The following is a 24,223-nucleotide window of genomic DNA, read 5'->3' as shown; positions in this document are numbered from 1 at the left end:
TTTATGTCTGATTTCGCTGTTTCAGACCCTTGGAGAACACTTAATCCATCTGGGAGGGCATACTCTTTTTTCTCTTCGGTACACCACACTTTTACACGCATAGACTACTTCCTTGTAGATGATAGACTTCTCCATTCCATATCTTCGTGCTTATATAATCCAATTGTGGTTTCGGACCATGCCCCTGTCACTATGGGAGTAGTCTTTCAAACAGCTAATAATCAGAGACCGCCTTGGCGGCTTAACACTCAATTACTCAGTAACGAAAATTTTATTAACTTTGGTTTGGCCCAAATTGACTTTTTTATGGATACAAATAGAACCCCAGGTATCTCTGCGTCTACCCTATGGGAAACTTTGAAAGCTTATCTTAGAGGTGAAATTATTTCCTACACCACATATGAGAACAAACTTAAAAAAGATAAATTGTCCATGCTAACACGCCGCATTGCCCAATTAGATAACGCATATTCCGTTTCACCATCTCCAGATATTTATAAGGAGCGCTTAACTTTGCAAGCAGAATTTGACACTTTGCTAACAGATCAAGTTACTGAGCTGCTTGTCAAGTCTAGGAGCACCTACTATGAACAGGGAGACAAAGCCAGTAAGTTATTAGCACACAAGTTGCGTCAAGTTTCATCATCACATCAAATTCCCAAAATTCATACATCATCCGGAATATCATTAGACCCTAGGGAGATAAATGATGAGTTCAGAAGTTTCTACCAGTCTCTATATACTTCTGAAAGTGATGCTGATTTATCAGAATTTGATGACTTCTTCCACTCCCTTGATGTACCTTTAGTCAACCAGGATTTGGTTAAAGAATTAGAACAACCAATCGCTGTTGAAGAACTGTCTAGAGCTGTCAAATCCCTTCAATCCGGGAGAAGCCCAGGGCCTGACGGTTACTCGACAGAGTTTTATAAAAAGCTTTTCCCCAAAATAGCCCCTATTCTAATTGAAATGTATAATGAAGCATTTGTTAATGGTATTCTTCCACAGACTCTCACTCAAGCGACTATCTGTTTAATTCTTAAAAATAATAAAGACCCTCTTGAATGTGCATCATATCGTCCAATTAGCCTGTTAAATGTTGACTATAAGATTTTAGCCAAACTTCTGGCAACACGCCTGGAAACAGTTCTCCCATCGATTATCTCTCCTGATCAAACAGGATTTATTAGAAATAGACATTCATTCTTCAATCTTAGGCGACTATTTAATATCATGTACAATTCCTCTGACACCAACACCTCGGAGGCCATTATATCCCTGGACGCGGAGAAGGCGTTTGACAGGGTGGAGTGGAAGTACCTTTTCTATACACTAAATAAATTCGGCTTTGGTTCAAAATTCACTACTTGGGTAAGACTTCTGTATGCGTCCCCCCAAGCCTCTGTCAGGACTAATAACACTCAGTCAGGCTGTTTCCCTCTGCAACGGTCAACACGCCAGGGTTGCCCTCTAAGCCCTTTATTGTTTGCTCTCACCATAGAACCCCTTGCAATAGCACTTCGTTCCAACCCTCTTATCAAAGGTATAGTTAGATACGGACATGAGCACAAGGTGTCTTTATATGCAGATGACTTATTGCTATACGCATCTAATCTTTCTGTTTCTGTTCCTGCTGCCCTTGCTACTATTACATCCTTTGGTCATTTATCAGGGTATTAACTGAATCTCAGTAAAAGCGAATTTATGCCGCTTAATGTGACTGCGGAAAAATTCCCATTACATACCTTGCCATTCAAAGTTGCTCATAGTTGTTTCACTTATCTTGGTGTACAGGTCACGAGTCGATTTGAAAACCTTTTTCGGGCCAACTTTTCCTCGCTTTTAACCCGCACTAAGGATGATTTTGAATGCTGGTCAGTGATGCACCTCTCTTTAGTAGCGAGAATTAATTCTGTTAAAATGAACACACTCCCTAAATTTTTATATCTCTTTCAGTGCCTACCGATTTTTCTTCCCAACACATTTTTCAAAAAAATAGACGGCCTAATTCTACCTTTCATATGGGATAAGAAGACTCCTAGGATACGAAAACAGCTCTTGCAGAGACCCAAGTCAGACGGAGGTATGGCGCTACCAGATTTTAGATTTTATTATTGGGCGGCTAATCTTAGGGTCATTCAGTTCTGGTTGCAAGGTGGAGAGATGTCCCCGTCCCCAATTTGGTTAAAGATGGAAGCTGCTTCGTCTGTACCGGCATCATTGTCTTCCCTCGCTCACTCCTCCATTACAGGCCCTTATTCCTCTTTCACCAAGAATGTGTGTGTCAAAACAACATTGAGGATCTGGAATCAATTTAGACGCCATTTTGGGTTTCAGACAACCGCTCTTTCTGCTCCGGTGGCCTCGAACCCTGCTTTTGCCCCATCTATGGTTGATAGTGCTTTCTCAATATGGTCTAGTCTTGGTATAAAAAGGTTTAAAGATCTCTACATTGACAATACATTTAGTACGTTTGAGCAACTAGCAGTTAAATTTGGTCTTCCCAGGCATCATTTTTTTTAGATTTTTACAGATCCGGAGTTACGTCCGCAATTTGGATCCTCATTTCCCCACCCTTCCTGGTGAAACACAGTTTGACACCTTTCTTACCCCGCTTCCCACTCTGAAAGGTACCTTGTCAATAATTTACAACTTTGTTCTTTAAGAATTGCCTCACTTAATGACATTAAATCCTCATGGGAGGAGGAACTGGGGGAGGGAATATCTGATGGGCTGTGGGAGAGGGCACTCGGAAGGGTACATACCTCTTCGGTCTGCGCCCGACATGGTCTCATTCAATGCAAAATCATTCATAGGGCTCATTGGACCAAAGCGAGACTAGCGAAAATATACAAAGACATAAATCCTAACTGTGTGAGGTGTAACCAGTCTCCTGCTAACCATGTGCACATGTTTTGGTGTTGCTCATCTCTTGATGGTTTTTGGAAAGATATTTTTAGCACACTTACAGAAGTATGTGACACACAGATCAAGCCAGACCCTTTTATTGCGCTATTTGGGGTGCCCTCGCCCACATTGCAACTGACCAATATTAATAAGGATTTTATTGCCTTTGTTACCCTGTTGGCGAGACGATTGGTTTTGCTTAGTTGGAAATCCTCTGTACCCCCTTCTCATGCTCTTTGGATTAAGTCTGTTTTAAATTGTATAAAGCTGGAAAAAATTAGGCACACACTCAAAGGGTCCCTAAACAAATTCTGGGCAATGTGGACCCCCTTCTTTTCTTATGTTAAGCGACTTCATTTCCCTGTTATTCCAGAGTGATGTGTGTGTATATATATATATATACATATTTTTTCCTTTTTATTGATGTCCTTGTTGGATGGAGGTGGGGGCGTGGCAAGCTCCGGTGATGAAGGAGGTAGGGTGTATGTGTACATGATGTCTGTGAGGGACTGTGCTGGGTTGGCTGGCCTGCGGACAAGTGCATTGGAATATGTGTACTTGTATTTATTTATTTATTTTTATTTATTTTTTATTTTTTAAATTATTTTAGTTAATTTGTTTTGATTTGATTTGATTTTTTTTTCTCCTTTGAGGGTGTGTTTTTATTCCTCATTGTATTCTGGTGTGTTAGTGTATTGTTGGATATGTTTTGTGTTCATGCTGTACAACTTATGAGGACAATTATTTTGTAAATGTTGATTATGCGGAAAATTCAATAAAGTTATAAAAAAAAAAAAAAAGAGTGGAGTCAGTTGGTCCAGATGGCATATCTGTGGAGGCATGGAGGTGTTAGTAGGAGCAAGACGGAATACATATGTGAACGAGAGGGAGGACAGTGGAATGGTGAAGATGCAAGTAGAGGTGACAAAAGTGGATGACTTTAAATACTTGAGGTCAACTGTTCAAAGTAGGGGCATCCAGGTAGCATGGCAGTCTATTCCGTTGCCTACCAACACGGACATTGCTGGTTTGAATCCCCGTGTTACCTCCAGCTTAGTCGGGCGTCCCTACAGACACAATTGGCCGTGTCTGCGGGTGGGAAACCGGATGTGGGTATGTGTCCTGGTCGCTGCACTAGCGCCTCCTCTGGTCGGTCGGGGCGCCTGTTCGGAGCGGGGGGGGGGGCAGCATGATCTTCCCACGTGCTATGTCCCCCTTGTGAAACTCCTCACTGTCAGGTGAAAAGAAGCGGCTGGTGGCTCCACATGTATCGGAGGAGACGTGGTAGTCTGCAGCCCTCCCCGCATCAGCAGAGGGGGTGGAGCAGAGACCGGGACGGCTTGGAAGAGTGAGGTAATTGGCCAAGTACAATTGGAGGGGAAAAAATCCCCCCCCCAAAAAAAGACTAAGACTTGTGCTGGTGTTGCAGTATGTGTATATGTGATAAGAGATGATGTGCCAAAGGTAACTCAGAAATGAGCTCAGTGTTGTGTCAGTGATCACGTGTTGGCTTGTTGTAGTAGAGAGACCATGAGAGTGAGAGACCGTGGGAGTGAGAGACCATGAGAGACCATGAGAGTGAGTGACTGTGAGAGTGAGAGACCATGGGAGACCATGAGAGTGAGGGACCGTGGGAGTGAGAGACCGTGAGAGACCGTGGGAGTGAGAGACAGTGGGAGTGGGAGACCGTGAGAGACCGCGAGAGTGAGAAACTGTGGGAGTGAGAGACCGCGGGAGTGAGAGACAGTGGGAGTGAGAGACCGTGATAGTGAGAGACCGTAAGAGTGAGTGACCATGAGAGGGAGAGACAGTGGGAGTGAGAGGCCGTAAGAGTGAGAGACCGTGAGAGTGAGGGACAGTGGGAGTGAGAGACAGCGAGAGTGAGAGTCTGTGGGAGTGAGAGACCGTGTGAGTGAGACGCAGTGGGAGTGAGAGACCGTGAGAGTGAGAGGCCGTAAGAGTGAGAGACCATAAGAGTGAGAGACCGTGGGAGTGAGAGACAGTGGGAGTGAGATGCCGTGAGAGTGAGAGGCCGTGAGAGTGAGAGAACGTGGGAGTGAGAGACCCTGGGATTGAGAGACCGTGGGAGTGAGAGACCGTGAGAGTGAGAGACCTTGGGAGTGAGAGGCCGTAAGAGTGAGAGACCATGAGAGTGAGAGACAGTGGGAGTGAGAGACCGCAAGAGTGAGAGACTGTGGGAGTGAGAGACCGTGGGATTGAGAGACTGTGGGAGATAGAGGCCGTAAGAGTGAGAGACAGTGAGAGTGAGAGACAGTGGCAGTGAGAGACCGTGAGAGTGAGAGACCATGAGAGTGAGATACCGTGGGAGTGAGAGGCCGTAAGAGTGAGAGACCGTGAGAGTGAATGACAGTGGGAGTGAGAGATCACGAGAGTGAGAGGCTGTGGGAGTGAGAGACCGTGGGAGTTAGAGGCCGTAAGAGTGAGAGACAGTGAGAGACAGTGGGAGTGAAAGACCGCGAGAGTGAGATACTGTGGGAGTGAGAGACCGTGGGAGTGAGAGACCGTGAGAGTGTGAGACAGTGGGAGTGAGAGTCCGTAAGAGTGAGAGACAGTGGGAGTGAGAGAATGTGGGAGTGAGAGACCGTGGTAGTGAGAGACCGTGGGAGTTAGAGGCCGTAAGAGTGAGAGACCGTGAGAGTGAGAGACAGTGGGAGTGAGAGACCGTGGGAGTGAGTTTAGGTTTGATGTGAACGTGTTTGGATGCTTTTCCAACAGAAATGCAGCCCCACCTGTACAGGAACATAGTTCTGACCGGGGGAAACAGCTTGTTCCCTGGGTTCAGAGAGAGGCTATACAATGAGGTGAGGGCACTTGCCCCTTCCGACCTCCTTGTCTCCGTACTGCAACCACCAAAGTAAGAAATATGGCACCACATGTCACTTATCCCTCACAATCACAATGTTACCTCCTCATTGATGGTTTTTTACCGTACTGATAATTAATCATTAATCGTTATTACTAATCCATGATCAGTGTTTTATATATTAACAAGTAAAGGCATCATTAGTAGTCTCTTCCCATCTTCTACTACTACTACTACTACTACTACTACTACTATTACTTTTGGCTTCCTCTTTTGGCTGCTCCCATTAGGGGGCGCCACAGCAGATCATCGTTTCCATCTCTTCCTGTCCTCTGCATCTTCCTCTGTCACACCAGCCACCTGCATGTCCTCCCTCACCACATCCATAAACCTCCTCTTTGGCCTTCCTCTTCTCCTCTTCCCTGGCAGCTCCATATTCAGCATCCTTCTCCCAGTATACCCAGCATCTCTCCTCCACACATGTCCAAACCATCTCAATCTTGCCTCTCTTGCTTTGTCTCCAAACCGTCCAACCTGAGCTGTCCATCTAATATACTCCTTCCTAATCCTGTCCTTCTTCATCACTCCCAATGAAAATCTTAGCATCTTCAACTCTGCCACCTCCAGCTCCACCTCCTGCCTTTTTATTAGTGCCACCATCTTTCCATTATATAATTTAAATATAGAAACATATATAGTAGTCTCTTCCCATATATTTGCTATTTATGAATTATTAACATTACACATAATATGGTGTCAGTATTTTGTTGTTATTGGTAGGGAGTATTTACTAGTAGTCTGTAATGCTCTTCCTTTATTGCAGCCCCATCTGTTACCCATGGGAAGGAGGGAAGCTTCTTGCGAGGAACCCAGACTATGATGAGATGGTGGTGACACGTCAGGACTACGAGGAGAACGGCCATTTTATTTGTGAAGAGAAGTTTGATATCTGAGAAGATCTCTGGCCAGGTGGGACCATCAGTGGTCCATCCTCCCTGTCAGTGATGAACAGAAGGGTGACCTGGAAAGACAAATAGAGTCTTTTTCACAAACTAAACTCTCCCTGAACAGAGGGCAGCCAGGGGTCCAACGGAGTAGCCCACCCACTGAATTTTTATTTTTAAGTCTGATGGAATTTTTTGATAAATGTAGTCAATTAAAAGCATCTACCATCTATGTAAATAGATTCAACAAAGAGAAATGTTGAAAACCAGTCATTTTATTTTAGTGCTTGTTTGGATGCTGATCTCTTCTTCCAGCTTAACCATCACGTCATGTAGTCATGAACATTAAAGTGCTGGACTGGCTGGGCTCTGCTGTTTATTGAACTGGGTCAGTAGAACTAAACGAACCCTGTTTGTTCATATTCCTTTACATTTTTCTGTGCATTGATGGTTGAAAGGCCTTCAGCTAAACTCCTCCGTCAACAGATGCTGCGAGACATGGGCTCCTGGACTGGTTCAGCAGACCTGTAAGGTGATGATGTCATTTGGTGTCCCTAGACATGTCTGTTAGGGACATACTGCTGACTTTGCCCTTGACCAAGGGTCTGGCTCTAGATCTGGAGCTGGTCCCCAGGTGCCGGAGAAATGGCTGCCTGCTGCTCCTAATATTTAGACTGGGTTAAAACTGGACACATTCTGGGTATGAGGGAAAATGTGCTTGGCAAATGAAGTGATTCTACTTCTGCTTCTACCAGCACACCTGGATCCATTTGATTTTTTCATCTATAGAAAAATTAATGGGACTTTTCAGTCCCATTTACCAATCGCTCTGTCCTTTCATTATGCAGCACAGCTGCTGTACAGGTAATATCACACACTGACTACTGTGTTACTGGCAGGTCTCCCTGCATGTACTTTCAAACCTCTGCAAATGATCCAGAACGTGGTGGCGCGTCTGATCTTCAACCAACCCAGAACAGCACATGTCACTCCGCTGTTCATACCCCTCCGCTGTTCATACCCCTCCGCTGTTCATATCCCTCCACTGTTCATACCCCTTCACTGTTCATACCCCTCCACTGTTCATACCCCTCCGATGTTCATATCCCTCCGCTGTTCATATCCCTGTTCATGTCCCTCCGCTGTCCATATCCCTCCGCTGTTCATACCCCTCCGCTGTTCATACCCCTCCACTGTTCATATCCCTTCACTGTTCATACCCCTTCACTGTTCATACCCCTTCACTGTTCATACCCCTCCGATGTTCATATCCCTCCACTGTTCATACCCCTTCACTGTTCATACCCCCTCACTGTTCATACCCCTCCGATGTTCATATCCCTCCGCTGTTCATATCCCTGTTCATATCCCTCTGCTGTTCATATCCCTCCACTGTTCATACCCCTTCACTGTTCATACCCCTCCACTGTTCATACCCCTCCGATGTTCATATCCCTCCGCTGTTCATATCCCTGTTCATGTCCCTCCGCTGTCCATATCACTCCGCTGTTCATACCCCTCCGCTGTTCATACCCCTCCACTGTTCATATCCCTCCGCTGTTCATATCCCTCCGCTGTTCATACCCCTTCACTGTTCATACCCCTCCACTCTTCATACCCCTCCGCTGTTCATATCCCTCCGCTGTTCATATCCCTGTTCATGTCCCTCCGCTGTTCATATCCCTGTTCATGTCCCTCCGCTGTTCATATCCCTCCGCTGTTCATACCCCTCTGCTGTTCATATCCCTTCACTGTTCATATTCCTCTGCTGTTAATATCCCTCCACTGTTCATGCCCCTCTGCTGTTCATATCCCTCCACTGTTCATATCTCTCTGCTGTTCATACCCCTCTGCTGTTCATATCCCTCCGCTGTTCATATCCCTGTTCATACCCCTTCACTGTTCATATCCCCGCCCCGCCCCGTTGTTCCAGTGGCCTGGCGCCCTCTCGCACCCTGGAGTTCGGGCGTCGGTGAAGTTGGTCGGCTCCAAGTTCGTCTGGCCTGGCCTCCGCAAGGACGTCAAGGGGTGGGCGGCTGCATGTGTAGCGTGCCAACGTGCTAAGGTCCACCAGCACACTAAGTCGCCCCTTGAACCGTTTCCGATCCCGGCCAGACGTTTCGACCACGTGCATGTGGACCTGGTGGGCCCTCTACCTGCTCACAGGGTTTTACGCACCTGCTCACAATGGTGGATCGGACCACCAGGTGGCCAGAGGCTGTCCCTCTATCCTCCACAACATCCTCGGACGTTGCACGCGCGTTTCTTTCCTCCTGGGTCGCCCGTTTCGGCACTCCGTCAGATATCACCTCAGACAGGGGCCCCCAGTTCGTGTCAGAGCTCTGGTCGGCACTTGCGCGATCCTTGGGTGTGCAGGTACACCGCACTACCGCGTATCACCCTCAGGCTAACGGCTTGTGTGAACGTTTTCACCGGTCGCTCAAGGCAGCACTGCGCTCTCAGATGGTAACTGGGTGGACCGTTTACCTTGGGTTATGCTCGGGTTGCGTTCGGCTCCTAAGGAGGACCTCGACGCGTCACCCGCTGAGGGTGCTCGGTCAGCCGCTCCGCGTCCCTGGGGAATTTTTGCCTGGGAGTTCCGCTCCTCGACCCCGTCCGGCCCTTTATCCTTTTTTGTCCGACAGCACTCGGGTTCCAGGCCCCGTTCACCACTGTTTTCCGCGGTCGTTCGTGCCTGCGGAGCTCATGTCGGCTCGTTTTGTTTTTGTACGGCATGATGCTCACCGCTCGCCCCTACAACCCCCATACGATGGCCCATTTCGGGTTCTTGAGACGGGTCCTAAGGGTTTTGTGCTGGACATGGGTGGGCGTAGGGAGCGTGTCACGCTTGATAGGCTTAAACCGGCGCACAGGGTGGCAGGCGAAGTTGTGTTTCCGGCCCAGGTTCCCCGTCGGGGTCGCCCTCCTTCCAGGACCCCGGCAGTGTCTTCACGGGTTCAGCGTTCTGCTTCTCAGCCGGCTTTGGACTGTGTTTCACCTACTGTTTCGGCTGAGGGACGGCGCAGCCGTTATGGCAGGCTGCTTAAGCCTCCAGTGAGACACTAAGTTTCTTTCCAGGAGTCCCTTCTGGGTGTTCGGGGGAGGGGGGGGGCTGTGTGGCGGACACTAGGGGCTATGCCTCTCACCCAGCAGGACTGTGAGCTGGGGGCGTGGTTTACGTTCCCGGGCTCTCTGGTGCAGGGTTGTTCCTGCTGCAGTTGGTTTTTGGAGTTGAGGAATAAACATCAAACTCGCCTTGGTCTCCTGTGTTTTTCCTCATTCCTGCCACAGCATAATATATCAGAAATATATCTTCCTTTTAATAAATATATAATTAATTAATATATAGTATATCAGAAATATATCTTTTAATAAATATATAATGAATGAGTATATAATATATTAGAAATGTATCTTTCTTTTAATAAATACGTATATCATGAATAAATATATAATATATCAGAAATATAGGGACAGCTCAGGTTGGACGGTTTGGAGACAAAGCAAGAGAGACAAGATGGAGATGGTTTGGACATGTGTGGAGGAGAGATGCTGGGTATACTGGGAGAAGGATGCTGAATATGGAGCTGCCAGGGAAGAGGAGAAGAGGAAGGCCAAAGAGGAGATTTATGGAGGTGGTGAGGGAGGACATGCAGGTGGCTGGTGTGACAGAGGAAGATGCACAGAACAGGAAGAGATGGAAACGGATGTTCCACTGTGGCGCCCCCTAACGGAAGCAGCCGAAAATATTGGTAGTAGTAGATACTGTTAGTAATATTTGTTATTAATATACTGTTAGTGATATTTGTTAGCAATACAATGTTAGTGATAGTTGTTAGTAATATACTGTTAGTGATATTTGTTAGCAATATATTCTTAATAATATTTGTTAGTAATATACTCTTAGTGATAGTTGTTAGTAATATACTGTTAGTGATATTTGTTAGTAATATATTCTTAATATTTGTTAGTAATATACTCTTAGTGATAGTTGTTGGTAATATACTGTTAGTGATATTTGTTAGTAATATATTGTTAGTAATATATACTCTTAGTGATTAGTAATATACTCTTAGTGATATTTGTTAGTAATATACTCGTAGTGATAGCTGTTAGTAATATACTCTTAGTGATAGTTGTTAGTAATATACTGTTAGTGATAGTTGTTAGTAATATACTTTAGTAATATACTCTTAGTGATAGTTGTTAGTAATATACTCTTAGTATTTGTTAGTAATATACTCTTAGTGATAGTTGTTAGTAATATACTCTTAGTAATATACGCTTAGTGATAGTTGTTAGTAATATACTGTTAGTGATATTGGTTAGTAATATACTCGTAGTGATAGCTGTTAGTAATATACTGTTAGTGATATTTGTTAGTAATATACTCTTAGTGATAGTAATATACTCTTAGTATTTGTTAGTAATATACTCTTAGTGATAGTTGTTAGTAATATACTCTTAGTAATATACGCTTAGTGATAGTTGTTAGTAATATACTTTTAGTGACAGTTGTTAGTAGTATTTGTTAGTAATATACTCTTAGTGATAGTTGTTAGTAATATACTGTTAGTGATATTTGTTAGTAATGTAAGCGGTTATTTTCTTGCCCGGTGCGGGATTCGATACGGGGTGTACTGCACCACAAGGCGACGTCACTAACCGCTCGGCTGAAGGGTCAGACCCGTTAGCTAGGGACTAACGTGTCTTAGTAGTTTACAGTAATATACTCTTAGTGATAGTTGTTAGTAATATAGTTAGTGATATTTGTTAGTAATATTTGTTATTAATATACTGTTAGTAATATTTCTTAGCGCTTGACATTGAAGGGCAACTCACTTCAACCACCACCTATGTGTAGCGCCACCTGGCGGTGCACGGTAGAACGCTCACCACGCATCAGCTTGAGGTGGAGAGGGAGGAACCATTGAGGCAGTTAGATGGGGGATGATGAGGTGGCCAGATGGAGGGAGCCAGGTGGGGACAGGACACCGGCGGGGACCCTTACTCTTTGTGATAAGAGCCATGGGATCTTTAATGACCACAGTGAGTCAGGACCTCAGTTTAACGTCTCATCCGAAGGACGGCATCTCCTACAGCACAGTGTCCCCGTCACTGCCCTGGGGCATTGGGATTTGATATTGTTGTTTTTATTAGGACCAGAGGAAAGACTGCCCCCTACTGCCCCACCAACACCACTCCCTGCAGCAACTCAATTTTTCCGGGATGTCTTCCATCCAAGTACTAGCCAAGCCCACACCTGCTTAGCTTGTGTTATTTGGCAGAGCCAGGGTACATGTTGGTACGGCTGCCGACATTAGGCACTAATAGTAATTAAAAATACTTTTTATTGCACCTTTTAGCCCATTAAAGTCAATTAAAGATGTAGAAATGTAAACATGAAACAAATGAATGCAAGGCGGTCAAATACACTCCGTTGATTTGCGACATGGATCCGGAACTCCATGTTTGGACATCGACATGAAGGCACGCCCCTGTTGGTCAGTGGTTCGGGCGGGTGCGGGATTTTCCCGCTCTGCTACGCCGTGACTCACGCGCGCGTGGCTGCTGACGTTGGTCCGGATTCATCGGAAGCTAGGAGCTAACGAGAGCTAGCGGGGCGCTAACGAGAGCTAGCGGGGCGCTAACGAGAGCTAGCAAGGAGCTAACGAGAGCTAGCGGGGCGCTAACGAGAGCTAGCGGTGCGCTAAGGAGAGGAGTTGTAAGTAAGAAGAAGAAAAAACGTCAAGTTACTGTCAGATACCAGGGTGGAGTTTTAATAATAGGCTTTTAATAAGCTTTTCATCCAGGTAAACCACCTAGTTACCAAGTAATATTCATTCAAGAAAACGTATTAAAATAATGGCTGCGAAGGCGAGGAAACAGAAAGCCAAAGAGCCGGAGGAGAAATTTGATTTGAAAGCGTTTGATTTTCCAATGGAGGAGGCGAAAGGCCACACTTCGGAGGACGATGGAAGAGGTTTGTCTTTGTCTTTGAGGAGTAAATTGTTTAGTTTCACTGCTGCCGGACAACTCTCACGCTGTTGTTCTCTTGTGTGACTCCTTTCTAAGATGCCACCCCGTTTGTTGACAAGTTGGCTAAGAAGAGAAGCTCAGCTGAACTGGAGGAAGAGGCGTTAGATGCTCCTGCTGTGGGGTGTGTTGACAAAGATCTGTCGAATTTTAGCACTCCTCAGTAATAATCATAATCATAATAACAATCATCATCATCATCACAATAAAGCCCCGTGACCCTGAGAGCAGGATAAACGGTTTGAATAATGGATGGATGGATAATAGAAAAGTAAATTTACATGTTCACCCTTTCCACCCCAGGAATGAGGTCCAGACCATGTTGGAGAGATTTGGGGGTAGGTATAGTCTCGGTGTGTGTGTGTGTGTGTGTGTGTGTGTGTGTGTGTGTGTGTGTGTGTGTGTGTGTGTGTGTGCGCGTTTTGATGAAAACAGTTACGTGTATGGAGCAAAATGTGTGTGTTCATATCTGCGACGTTTCCTGTAGCGGATATCAGCAAGGTGATGCAGGCCAAGAGAAAACGTCTGGAGTCCCTGACGAAGAACTCCCTGAAGGGAAGTCACCACAAACTGGAACAGCTGTGGAAAATCCAGTATGGGCAGAGGTCAGAGGTCACTTTTCCTCCTTTCAAATCTGTAAAATTACAGTGGACACCACTTCTAATAAGTTCTGCACTAACGTTTAAATAGTCTGGTCATTGAACATTAAACATTTGCTTAAAGTCATCATTTTGGGTCTTTCATACATGAGAAATGTTTTTTTTAAAACCAAGGTAACTCAGGAAATCTTATGTGTTTAATTACTTTCACACTTATTCCCATGACACTGAATGGCAGCACCTTCACTGTGAAATTCAAAAAAATCTGCCTCCAAAACAGTGTCATAGCTGCTTTCATTTTTAGATTTTGACCTACTGTTACAAAAAAGTAGCCCTTGGTCTATTTTCAAATTCCTGGTTTGAAGGAGCTGATAGTTTGTCACAGTAGAATACCCAACAGTAGGCTACTGTTTTCCAGTCAGTTAAATAAAGTAAAAAAAGAGAAGCTGTCTGTCTCATTACATTTGTTTTGATAAGTGCACACGTGTCAGTTAGATGGTCATCCGGAAGGAAAAAGTTCGAAGTTTGAAACTGACCCCACTTAAAGTGATCAACAGCTTATAGTGATCATATCAGCCTTGAAGGATGTAATCACTGTAGTCAAGTCCATTTTTTTATTTGTGTAGCCCTATATCACAGATCACTATAAACGGTTTCCAGTGTATTCATAATATGGGTTATTTTCATTAAGAGAACGCTTTGGTGCAGTCAGCCCCTGAACGAGAACCACTTTAATAAGTTGTGACGCTGTAACGGCTAATAGTGCACAGGTTGGGCATTAGTTAATTTTATTTTTATAGCCCAATATCACAAATTACAAATTTGTCCTAAGGGACTTTACAGCAACACAACATCCAGTCCTTAGACCCTTGCATCGGATAAGGAACAACTCCCTAAAAAACCTTTAACAGGGAGAAAAAATAGGAAGAAACCTCAGGGAGAGCAACAGAGGAGGATCTCTCCCAAGTCCGACAACATGCAATAGAGCCTTGTTTGTCTATTTTTCCAGGCAGAAGCTGACCCAAGACTATTCCCAGCAGGTCTCCTCTGTGCTACAGCAGTGGGAGACAGAAGCACAGAGAGCTGAGGAGCAAGAGGAGAAGCTTAATGTCAGCTGGTTTGCTTTTTTGTTGCTCATAGAAAGTCCTTCATGAAAAGGATTGCAGAATGTTTCTGGAGAAGGATAATAATGTCATAATGTCAACTGTCTACCCACTACCCAACATTGAGAGACTGCTACACAAAACACAAACTAAAAGACACAGGATCATAACACTGATGAGTGAAACATAAAATAACTTGGACAAAGTATTTTTGAAGACAGTATTAGTGTGGGTGATAACTTAATAACAGAGTATTGGTGGGCGGCACGGTGGCCCAGTGGTTAGCACTGTTGCTTCACAGCAAGGTCTTGGGTTCAAACCCCAGGCCGTCCCAGGTCCTTTCTGTGTGGAGTTTGCATGTTCTCCCCATGTCTGCGTGTGTTTCCTCTGGGTGTTCCTGTTTCCTCCCACCATCAAAAAGACATGCATGTTAGGGTAATACTCCTGTCTGTGCCCCTGAGCAAGGCAATAGAAAGAAGAGCTGGAGTTGGTCCCCGGGCACTGCAGCTGCTCACTGCTCCTATACAATAGGATGGGTTACATGCAGAGAACACATGTCATCGTAGCCGAACAACTATACAATGACAAAAATAAAATGGCTTTCTTAGTGTGGGAGATAACTTAGTGTGGGAGTATTAGTATAGACGTTGACTTGGTAAGAGTAATAGTGTAGAAGATAACTTGATAACAGATTTAAGTGTAGAAGTTGACATGTTTGGAAATGTGTGTGCCCTCCTTTAGAATCTTCTTAGACAGCAGCAGAAACTTCTCCAGCAAGCCAAAGTAGCACAGAGCCAGAGACTGAAATCCATCAAAGAACTGTATGAGCAGTTTGTGAAGGTGAGTCTAGAAACCAGCTTGAAAATGAGGAACAGAGTTTTTACCTGTAATCACTTCCATCTCAAATTTCCCTTTTGCTGAAACTGTTTAGAGAACTGTCAGAAGTCACTCACACTGGTTTGGACACATCAGAACAAATATGTAAGTAAGGCGTATTAAACAGTGTGCCATAGAAGCCATGTGTATGTAGGTTCTTTCCAACTCAAACTACACCATCTGATTTCACTCGTTAGTCCTTCCCTGTCTAGAAAGTGTGCAAATCAGTGAAATTGGCTGGTGTAGTGTGATCGGCTGCTTTTCAGGCAGAGAACCTGCATACACATGTGTTGAACCCATGACTGAATACTGGAGTAAAGCAGCAAAGGTTACGTCATAATGAACAGGACCCAGAAGTTTTTAGCATCAGCCATGACAAGGAGCATTTTGATAGTTTATTTTGTGGAGGAGCCTCATAGCTCCTTTCCCTCATCTTTCTCACACCTTGGTCACAACCTGTTCCAACTCACAACCTGGTCACAACATGTCTGTGAATGTTCTCATTCATCCAGGTCATGGTTATATATACAGTGCATCCGGAAAGTATTCACACCCCTTCACTTTCCCCACATTTTTTTATGTTACAGCCTTATTCCAAAGTGGATTAAATTCCTTTTTTCTCTCATCAATGTACATACAGTAACCTAAATGACAAGGCGAAAAAGATTTTGTAGAAATTTTTGCAAATTTATTAAAAATACAAAACTGAAATATTGCATGTACATAAGTATTCACACCCTTTACTCAGTACTTGGTTGAGGCACCCTTGGCAGCGATTACAGCCTCAAGTCTTCTTGGGTATGAAGCTACAAGCTTGGCACACCTATATTTGGGGTATTTCTCCCATTCTTCTCTGCAGATCCTCTCGAGCTCTGTAAGGTTAGATGGGGAGCGTCACTGCACAGCTATTTTCAGGTCTTTCCAGAGATGTTCAATGGGGCTCAAGTCTGGGCTCTGGCTGGGCAACTCAAGGACATTCACAGACTTGTCCCGAAGCCACTCCTTCGTTGTCTTGGCTGTGTGTTTAGGGTCGTTGTCGTGTTGAAAGGTAAACCTTCGCCCCAGTCTGAGGTCCTGAGCGCTCTGGAGCAGGTTTACATCAAGGATCTCTCTGTACTTTGCTCCATTCATCTTTCCCTCGATCCTGACTAGTCTTCCAGTTCCTGCCGCTGAAAAACATCATGCCACCACCATGCTTCACTGTAGAGATGGTATTAGCAAGGTGATGAGAGGTGCCTGGTTTCCTCCAGACGTGACGTTTGACATTCAGGCCAAAGAGTTCAATCTTGGTTTCATCAGACCAGAGAATCTTGTTTCTCATGGTCTGAGAGTCCTTTAGGTGCTTTCTGGCAAACTCCAAGCGGGCTGTCATGTGCCTTTTACTGAGCAGAGGCTTCCATCTGGCCACTCTACCATAAAGGCCTGATTGGTGGAGTGCTGCAGAGATGGTTGTCCTTCTGGAAGGTTCTCTCATCTCCACAGAGGAACTCTGGAGCTCTGTCAGAGTGACCATCGGGTTCTTGGTCACCTCCCTGACCAAGGCCCTTCTTCCCCGATTGCTGAATTTGGCTGGGCGGCCAGCTCTAGGAAGAGTCCTGGTGGATCGAAACTTCTTCCATTTACGAATGATGGAGACCACTGTGCTCTTCAGGACCTTCAAAGCTGTAGAAACTTTTTTGTACCCTTCCCCAGATCTGTGCTTCGATACAATCCTGTCTCGGAGGTCCACAGACAATTCCTTTGACTTCATGGCTTGGTTTCTTCTCTGACATGCACTGTCAACAGTGGGACCTTATATAGACAGGTGTGTGCCTTTCCAAATCATGTCCAATCAGTTGAATTTACTAGAGTTGGACTCCAATCAAGATGTAGAAACATCTCAAGGATGATCAGTGGAAACAGGATGAACCTGAGCTCAATTTTGAGTGTCATAGCAAAGGGTGTGAATACTTATGTACATGCAATATTTCAGTTTTTTATTTTTAATAAATTTGCAAAAATTTCTACAAAACCTTTTTCACTTTGTCATTATGGGGTATTGTGTGTAGATTGATGAGAAAAAAAATGAATTTAATCCATTTTGGAGTAAGGCTGTAACATAACAAAATGTGGGGAAAGTGAAGGGGTGTGAATACTTTCCGGATGCACTGTATATGGTTATATATATACCAAGTCCAGTTGCACTTGATTCAACTCCTTTGGATAACCTGGTCACAATCTGTTCCAACTCCTCCCCTCTGGTGGCGCTACAGAGCACTTTACCCCAAAACAACCAGATATAAAAACAGTTTCCTTCTGCAGGCTGTCATTCAAATGAACACTTAACACTGTCAATAAATCCACCATTTTGTATATACTGTACTGTACTGTACATGTATATACTGTACTGTATATGTTGTATATACTGTACTGTACATGTTTATACTGTACTGTACATGTTGTATATATTGTACTCAAGGCTCAGCGTTTTTGGTTTTTACCGCTTTTCACCAAAAAAATACCCAGATTTTTTTAAAAGGAGCAGATCGGTTTAAACTGATTTTCACCCGGATTTTATGTTTCCATGCATCCAAAAGTTGTTCCTGTTCATGTGAGGTTATGTAATAGTGTCCTCTTGTGGCAAAATTCGGCATGCTGGATGGCTTTGAAAAATAAAAACCGAAAACGCTGAGCCTTGACTGTACTGTATATATGTTGTATGTACTGTACTGTACATTGCACGTATACTGGTACACTCTGTCGTGTACATCTACCTCAGGCATGTATGTAAGTAAGCTGCCAACATGTATTTCAGCATCTCTGATATATTCTCTGCACCACTGCACTTTATCATCTCTGATTTCATCTGTATAAGTCAGTCCTTGTATATACTATGTGAAGGTCGTTGTGTTGTAGTGTTATTATTCTATGTTAAGTACACTGAGAGAGACATGAAACCGGAGTCACATTCCATGTATGTGCAAACCTACATGGCCAGTAAACATGATTCTGATGCTGATCTTTCCAATGAGGTTACATAGGGCCAACCTTGGCAGAAGGAAAATTAACATTCCTAGACCACAATCCATTGCAATTTCAGTGTCTGCTATGACTTTTCTTTGTATACATTATATATGTACCAGAGTTTTCTGATAAATTGTAAAGTAGTCATGAAAGGATCATTAGAACTCTGGCATGGCAGAAAAAGGACTAAAGTGTATTGTCCATTAAGGCCTGATTCTTAATCACCTTTATCCATCCATCCATTATCCAAACCGCTTATCCTGCTCTCAGGGTCGCGGGTATGCTGGGGCCTATCCCAGCAGTCATTTGGCAGCAAGCAGGGAGACATCCTGGACAGGCCGCCAGGCCATCACACAGGGCCGACACACACACACCCATTCACACCTAGAGACAATTTAGTGCGCTGAGTCACCTGACCTACACGTCTTTGGACTGTGGGAGGAAACCGGAGCCCCTGAAGGAAACCCATGCAGACATGGGGAGAACATGCAAACTCCACACAGAGGACGACCTGGGACGACCCCCAAGGTTGGACGACCTCGGGGCTCGAACCCAGGACCTTCTTACTGTGAGGCAACTGCGCTAACCACTGCACCACCGTGCCGCCTAATCACCTTTATATTGATTAAAATTTAAATGGGCAATAATATGGACTGCGAGTGTACTTTGTAAGCGAGTTTTCCATGAATTTGTAGTTTTTCCAGCTGAGCAGCATCGTCATTATCAAGTCAATGTTGACTTCATTACGTTTGAGTAGCAAAATAAGTTAGAATTCCACAAGGCATGCTCAAAGATACTTAGAAATTTTCCTTGTAATTTTAATTTTCTGACATTTTCAAGCAAGGTCAAGAAAGAGTGATAGGAAAAGGGGAAATTTTACTTTTTTATGTATTCAGATCCACACATGTTCTTCCTGGTGCAGTGCTGCTCATCATCCAGTCCATGAAGTCCTGTGATGAGCCTTGGTTTGTCTTTTGTGCTCCTCCAGAATATGGAAGAGATGGAGAAGAGCCACGAGGCCTTTCTGCAGGGGGCACAGCAGGAACTGAGGAAAGAGATGGCAACACTGCAGAAAAAGATCCTCATGGACACGGTGAGAAAAGTGCCAGTGTTCAGTTGAGTTAGAGTTGAGAAACGGCTGAGGTGCATTTTCTTAAACCAATTATACTTACCCAAGAGTGCTAATTTACCTTCAATATCGAGCAGTTAGAATTATTTGCAAGACAAATGCATGAACATATACTCCAGTCTGTAAACCTGAAGAGCAAAATGTGTGTGTGATATAACTTTGAAAACTTGTAATGATTTTGTAAGCAGCTATCTGCAAATGTGCCAAATACATTTTGTAAAAAGAATGAATTTGATATTATGAGGTTTAATTGGAACTTTTCAAGTCATTAAAACTTTTGCTGGCAGTCGCCATCCTCATAGTGAAACTGAAGCTACGAGCCGTTGCATTAAAAGATGTGTGAACCTGCAAACCTGGAACACAAATGTACTAACATGTACTCCAGTCCGTAAAGTCCAGTTCTTATTCATCTGTGTTCAAATTTACTGGTTGAACGGACTAAATTAAGGTCAGCTACGAAAAATACATGTCTACGAATATTTACACTTAAATGTGCCTTTATTCTCAAGGCTGAGCACCACAGCAGGATGTGATCTAGCTCCAAGTAGCTTAACAATGATCTGCAACACAAAACCTTCAAGCCACTTCTACAGGAGGACGCTGCCAGCGTGGCTGCAAAGGATTTGAATGAGTGTTGGTTGGCAAAATGTGTTTTGTGTATTTACAGACAGAACTATAAAACCTCTCACAAGTTTGCAGGTTGTGTTGCAAACATAAAACACACAGTAAACACAGCCTTTTCTTCAGTGTTACAGACTCCATTGCACATTTGTTCGTTTGTGTTACACATTTGAAGGTCATGTCACAATCATAACATCTTGTAACATGAGGACAAGCCGTTGTAACTTTTATAATCTTAACATCTTTTAACACAAGGACAAGCCCTTGTAACTCCCATAATCTTAACATCATGTAACAAGAGGACAAGCCCTTGTAATTTCTACAATCTAAACACCTTTTAACACAAGGACAAGCTCTTGTAACTTCTACAATCGTAATATCATTTAACACAAGGACAAGCCCTTGTAATTTCGACAATCTTAACATCTTTTAACACAAGGACAAGCCCTTGTAACTTCTATAGTCTTAGCTTCTTTTAACACATGGACAAGCCCTTGTAACGTCTACAATCATAATATCTTTTAACACAAGGACAAGCGCTTGTAACTTCTACAATCTTAACATCTTTTAACACAAGGACAAGCCCTTGTAACTTCTACAGTCGTATCTTCTTTTAACACAAGGACAAGCCCTTGTAACTTCGACAATCTTAGCATCTTTTAACACAAGGAAAACCCCTTGTAACTTCTACAATCGTAATATCTTTTAACACAAGGACAAGCCCTTGTAACTTCTACAGTCTTAACATCTTTTAACACAAGGACAAGCCCTTGTAACTTCTACAATCTTAACATCTTTTAACACAAGGACAAGCCCTTTTAACTTCTACAGTCTTAGCTTCTTTTAACACAAGGACAAGCCCTTGTAACTTCTACAATCTTAACATCTTTTAACACAAGGACCATCCCTTGTTACTTCTACAGTCTTAGATTCTTTTAACACAAGGACAAGCCCTTGTAACTTTTACAATCTTAACATCTTTTAACAAGGACAAGACCTTGTAACTTTTACAATCTTAACATCTTTTAACACAAGGACAAGCCCTTTTAACTTCTACAGTCTTAGCTTCTTTTAACACAAGGACAAGCCCTTGTAACTTCGACAATCTTAACATCTTTTAACACAAGGAAAAGCCCTTGTAACTTCTACAGTCTTAGCTTCTTTTAACACAAGGACAAGCCCTTGTAACTTCTAGAATCGTAATATCTTGTAACACAAGGACAAGCCGTTGTAACTTCTACAATCTTAACATCTTTTAACACAAGGACAAGCCCTTGTAACTCCAACAGTCTTAACATCTTTTAACACAAGGACAAGTCCTTGTAACTTCTACAGTCGTATCTTCTTTTAACACAAGGACAAGCCCTTGTAACTTTTGCAATCTTAACATCTTTTAACACAAGGACAAGCCCTTGTAACTTCCACAGTCTTAGCTTCTTTTAACACAAGGACAAGCCCTTGTAACTTCTACCGTCTTAACATCTTTTAACACCAGGACAAGCCCTTGTAACTTCTACAGTCTTAACATCTTTTAACACAAGGACAAGCCCTTGTAACTTCTACAGTCTTAACATCTTTTAACACAAGGACAAGCCCTTGTAACTTCTACAGTCTTAACATCTTTTAACACAAGGACAAGCCCTTGTAACTTCTACAATCTTCTATAATCTACAATTGGGTTCACGGGGATGCTCCAGCATCCCCGTAAGCCCGAGAGCAGGATAAGTGGTTTGGATGATAGATGGATGGATGCTATTTGGCACATAGGTAGATAGCTGTTTACAATGACAAAACACATCACCAGTGCACTAATCACATCACTCAAATGCATTGTGCTTTTCAACGTTACAGACTGGAGTACACATTAGTGTGTTTGTCATGCAGGTCAAGTTACAACCTCACACACCTTTTAATACAACACATTATGATACAGGTACAACCAATGCTGTCACTAATTCATGCCCAGAAGTCTGAATTGTCATATTTTTGTTTCCATAGCAACAACAGGAGATGGCCACAGTCCGCAAGTCTCTCCAGTCCATGTTGTTCTAGTCTGCTGTCACCATGATAACTGACTGACTGCCTCTAAATTTGAAAAAGGCAGTGTTTACCAAGCTTTTATTTAGTACTTGAAGATGTATTTCTACAACTTACTGGGTTTCTGTTGTATTACGGTGCTGCTTCTTTGTAGTTATTTTTTGGTAGTTTAAGAAAATAAGTGTTGTATTTATTCAGATGAGGCTCTGTACAGTAGTTTTTTTTCCCACAATGCACTGAGCCAGACAAGGGGTTGGATGAAATGCTATTGTCTTTGCATTTTGTGGTCAGTGTGCAAAAGCTATAGGGTCAAAGCTCAAACCGGTTCAGTGTCCAGGTTTCAAGGTTCTGTTGGTGCCCAGGTGACCTGGATAAATAAAGGCCACTGTTGAATGTTGCTTTTGATTTGAAATGCTAAATGAAAGATCTCTCAAACACCCCACCATGTGTTCCACTCATCCGTCATGGTCCAGTCCACCACAAGATGAAGCACTGGTGTGAATGCTTTGTTCTGGTTTGTAAGCAGAATTAAATCCAAATGTTAAATTCATTCAACAAGCAAAAGCAAATTTGTTAAATGATGCAAATATGGGCTGACCTGTCAACATGTTTATATTGTTGTCCTGTGTCATGTTAGTGTAACGTGAACATCTTCTCTGGTGTTATTCAGACTTCCTGTTACAACATGTGCATGTTGTTGTCATGTGTTGTGTTAGTGTAACATGAAGCTCATATCATCTGCTCTTGTGTTACTCAGACTTCCTTTTACAAAATGTGCATGTTGTCATGTGTCATGTTAGTGTAACATGAACATCTTCTCTGGTGTTATTCAGACTTCCTGTTACAGCTGTCTGTTTTCACAGCTGAGAGCAAGTTATTTAAGGATGAAAATTAATACTTTCAAAATAATAAAGCCATAAAAAGATGTGTGATTCACTACTGGGTTTAAATACTCTGTGTCTTAAGTAACACCAGGCCTTGGAAGAGATGATTTAAGTAACACCAGGCCTTGGAAGAGATGATTTAAGTAACACCAGGCCTTGAAAGAGATTATTTAAGTAACACCAGGCCTTGGAAGAGGTGATTTAAGTAACACCAGGCCTTGGAAGAGGTGATTTATGTTGACCTCACCTCACACCGTACACTTGACCTACGCTGTAGAGTGTAGACGTCACACGCACTGCGTGCTCTCTCTGGTCCTTCACTACATTCAGCCGCTCACCAGCAGGGGCGCGGGAATGGGGCGCTGAGGGTGCTGCAGCACCCCCTAGCTGCACGGAGAAGGAGCTGCAGGCAGGTGGAGCACTCCTACTGCTGCCTGCAGTTTTATTTTCTTTTTCAAGTATATTGTAACGTGCATGGCTAAGTAGACACGTTGGCCCTTGGCTAACGGGTCGGACCCTTTAGTCGACTGGTTCGCGTCCCGGCGGTGTCACTTTGATGTTGATACAAACGCTCAGTCACGAGGCACTGATTGATAAACGGCCGTCGGACGAGGCCACTTCACTTAATGGCATGGCGCAAAAACGAGTCTCAAGACTGTTTAGACTCTAAAAACGTGAAAACCGCCAGGACGACCGAGATAGAAGCAGCAACACCTAGGCCTACTTCTACTGTCCCCACTGACGATCACCAGGAGGATATTAGCAGTGCGGACGGCGTAGCTAGCGGGTTAGCGGCTGCTAACACCCAAGAGCTGAGGTTAGCAAACCCAGTCCGGCAGGACTCAGCAGGCTCGGCAGCTGCATGCTCCAGGCCAGGCCGCCGGCAGGACTCAGCAGCTCCATGCTCCAGGCCAGGCCGCCGGCAGGACTCAGCAGGCTCGGCAGCTCCATGCTCCAGGCCAGGCCGCCCAGCTAACGTGAGAGTGAGAGGACCTGACGAGCCTTGTCGACCAGACCTGCGTTTTCCTGGGAGGGGACCTGGAACAGAGACCTTCCAGGGGTCATTTGAAAAAGCTGGTTTAACCGGTGGAAATGGCTGCACTGTGATATCAGGAGTGCTTTGGAAGCTAATGATGGAGAGGACATATGAGTTGCCTAAATCCCGCCAGTGGCTGCCGCGAAGAGACAACTGGATGTGGGACACGATTCAGAAGGAAACACTGCACATATGTGCCCTGCTCTTCAAAGGGGACTCGTGTC

At 44.0% G+C, this 24,223-nt stretch overlaps 2 protein-coding genes across 2 annotated transcripts in view; both read left to right on the top strand.

Annotated features, from left to right (window-relative positions):
* actr6 (actin related protein 6) overlaps positions 1 to 7,032 on the top strand; it is a 28,081-nt gene extending 21,049 nt beyond the window's left edge. Inside the window, exons 10-11 of the mRNA XM_056282155.1 lie at positions 5,644 to 5,782; positions 6,555 to 7,032. Of these exons, the coding sequence (XP_056138130.1) occupies positions 5,644 to 5,782; positions 6,555 to 6,684 (269 nt within the window). The 3' untranslated portion in view covers positions 6,685 to 7,032. The remainder of the gene's footprint in view (positions 1 to 5,643; positions 5,783 to 6,554) is intronic.
* A 5,508-nt stretch (positions 7,033 to 12,540) lies between these two features.
* Positions 12,541 to 22,156, top strand: sycp3 (synaptonemal complex protein 3). The gene is made up of 8 exons (XM_056282321.1): positions 12,541 to 12,658; positions 12,751 to 12,835; positions 13,015 to 13,049; positions 13,199 to 13,316; positions 14,320 to 14,419; positions 15,155 to 15,253; positions 19,281 to 19,385; positions 22,041 to 22,156. The coding sequence occupies exons 1-8, from the start codon at positions 12,541 to 12,543 to the stop codon at positions 22,092 to 22,094; spliced, it is 714 nt and encodes a 237-aa protein (XP_056138296.1). The 3' UTR covers positions 22,095 to 22,156.
* Positions 22,157 to 24,223: the final 2,067 nt, after the last annotated feature.

Source organism: Lampris incognitus, chromosome 6, assembly GCF_029633865.1.
Source record: "Lampris incognitus isolate fLamInc1 chromosome 6, fLamInc1.hap2, whole genome shotgun sequence".
Taxonomy (NCBI): domain Eukaryota; kingdom Metazoa; phylum Chordata; class Actinopteri; order Lampriformes; family Lampridae; genus Lampris; species Lampris incognitus.
Note: the sequence above shows the minus strand (reverse complement) of the source record. Positions and strands in the feature narration are given on the sequence as shown.

Excerpts from the sequence above, each read along its gene's own strand:
- sycp3 (XM_056282321.1), top strand. The coding sequence starts at position 12,541 with ATGGCTGCGAAGGCGAGGAAACAGAAAGCCAAAGAGCCGGAGGAGAAA. Across the intron at positions 12,836-13,014 it reads TTAGATGCTCCTGCTGTGGG|GAATGAGGTCCAGACCATGT; the intron begins GTGTGTTGACAA and ends TTTCCACCCCAG. Across the intron at positions 13,050-13,198 it reads CATGTTGGAGAGATTTGGGG|CGGATATCAGCAAGGTGATG; the intron begins GTAGGTATAGTC and ends CGTTTCCTGTAG.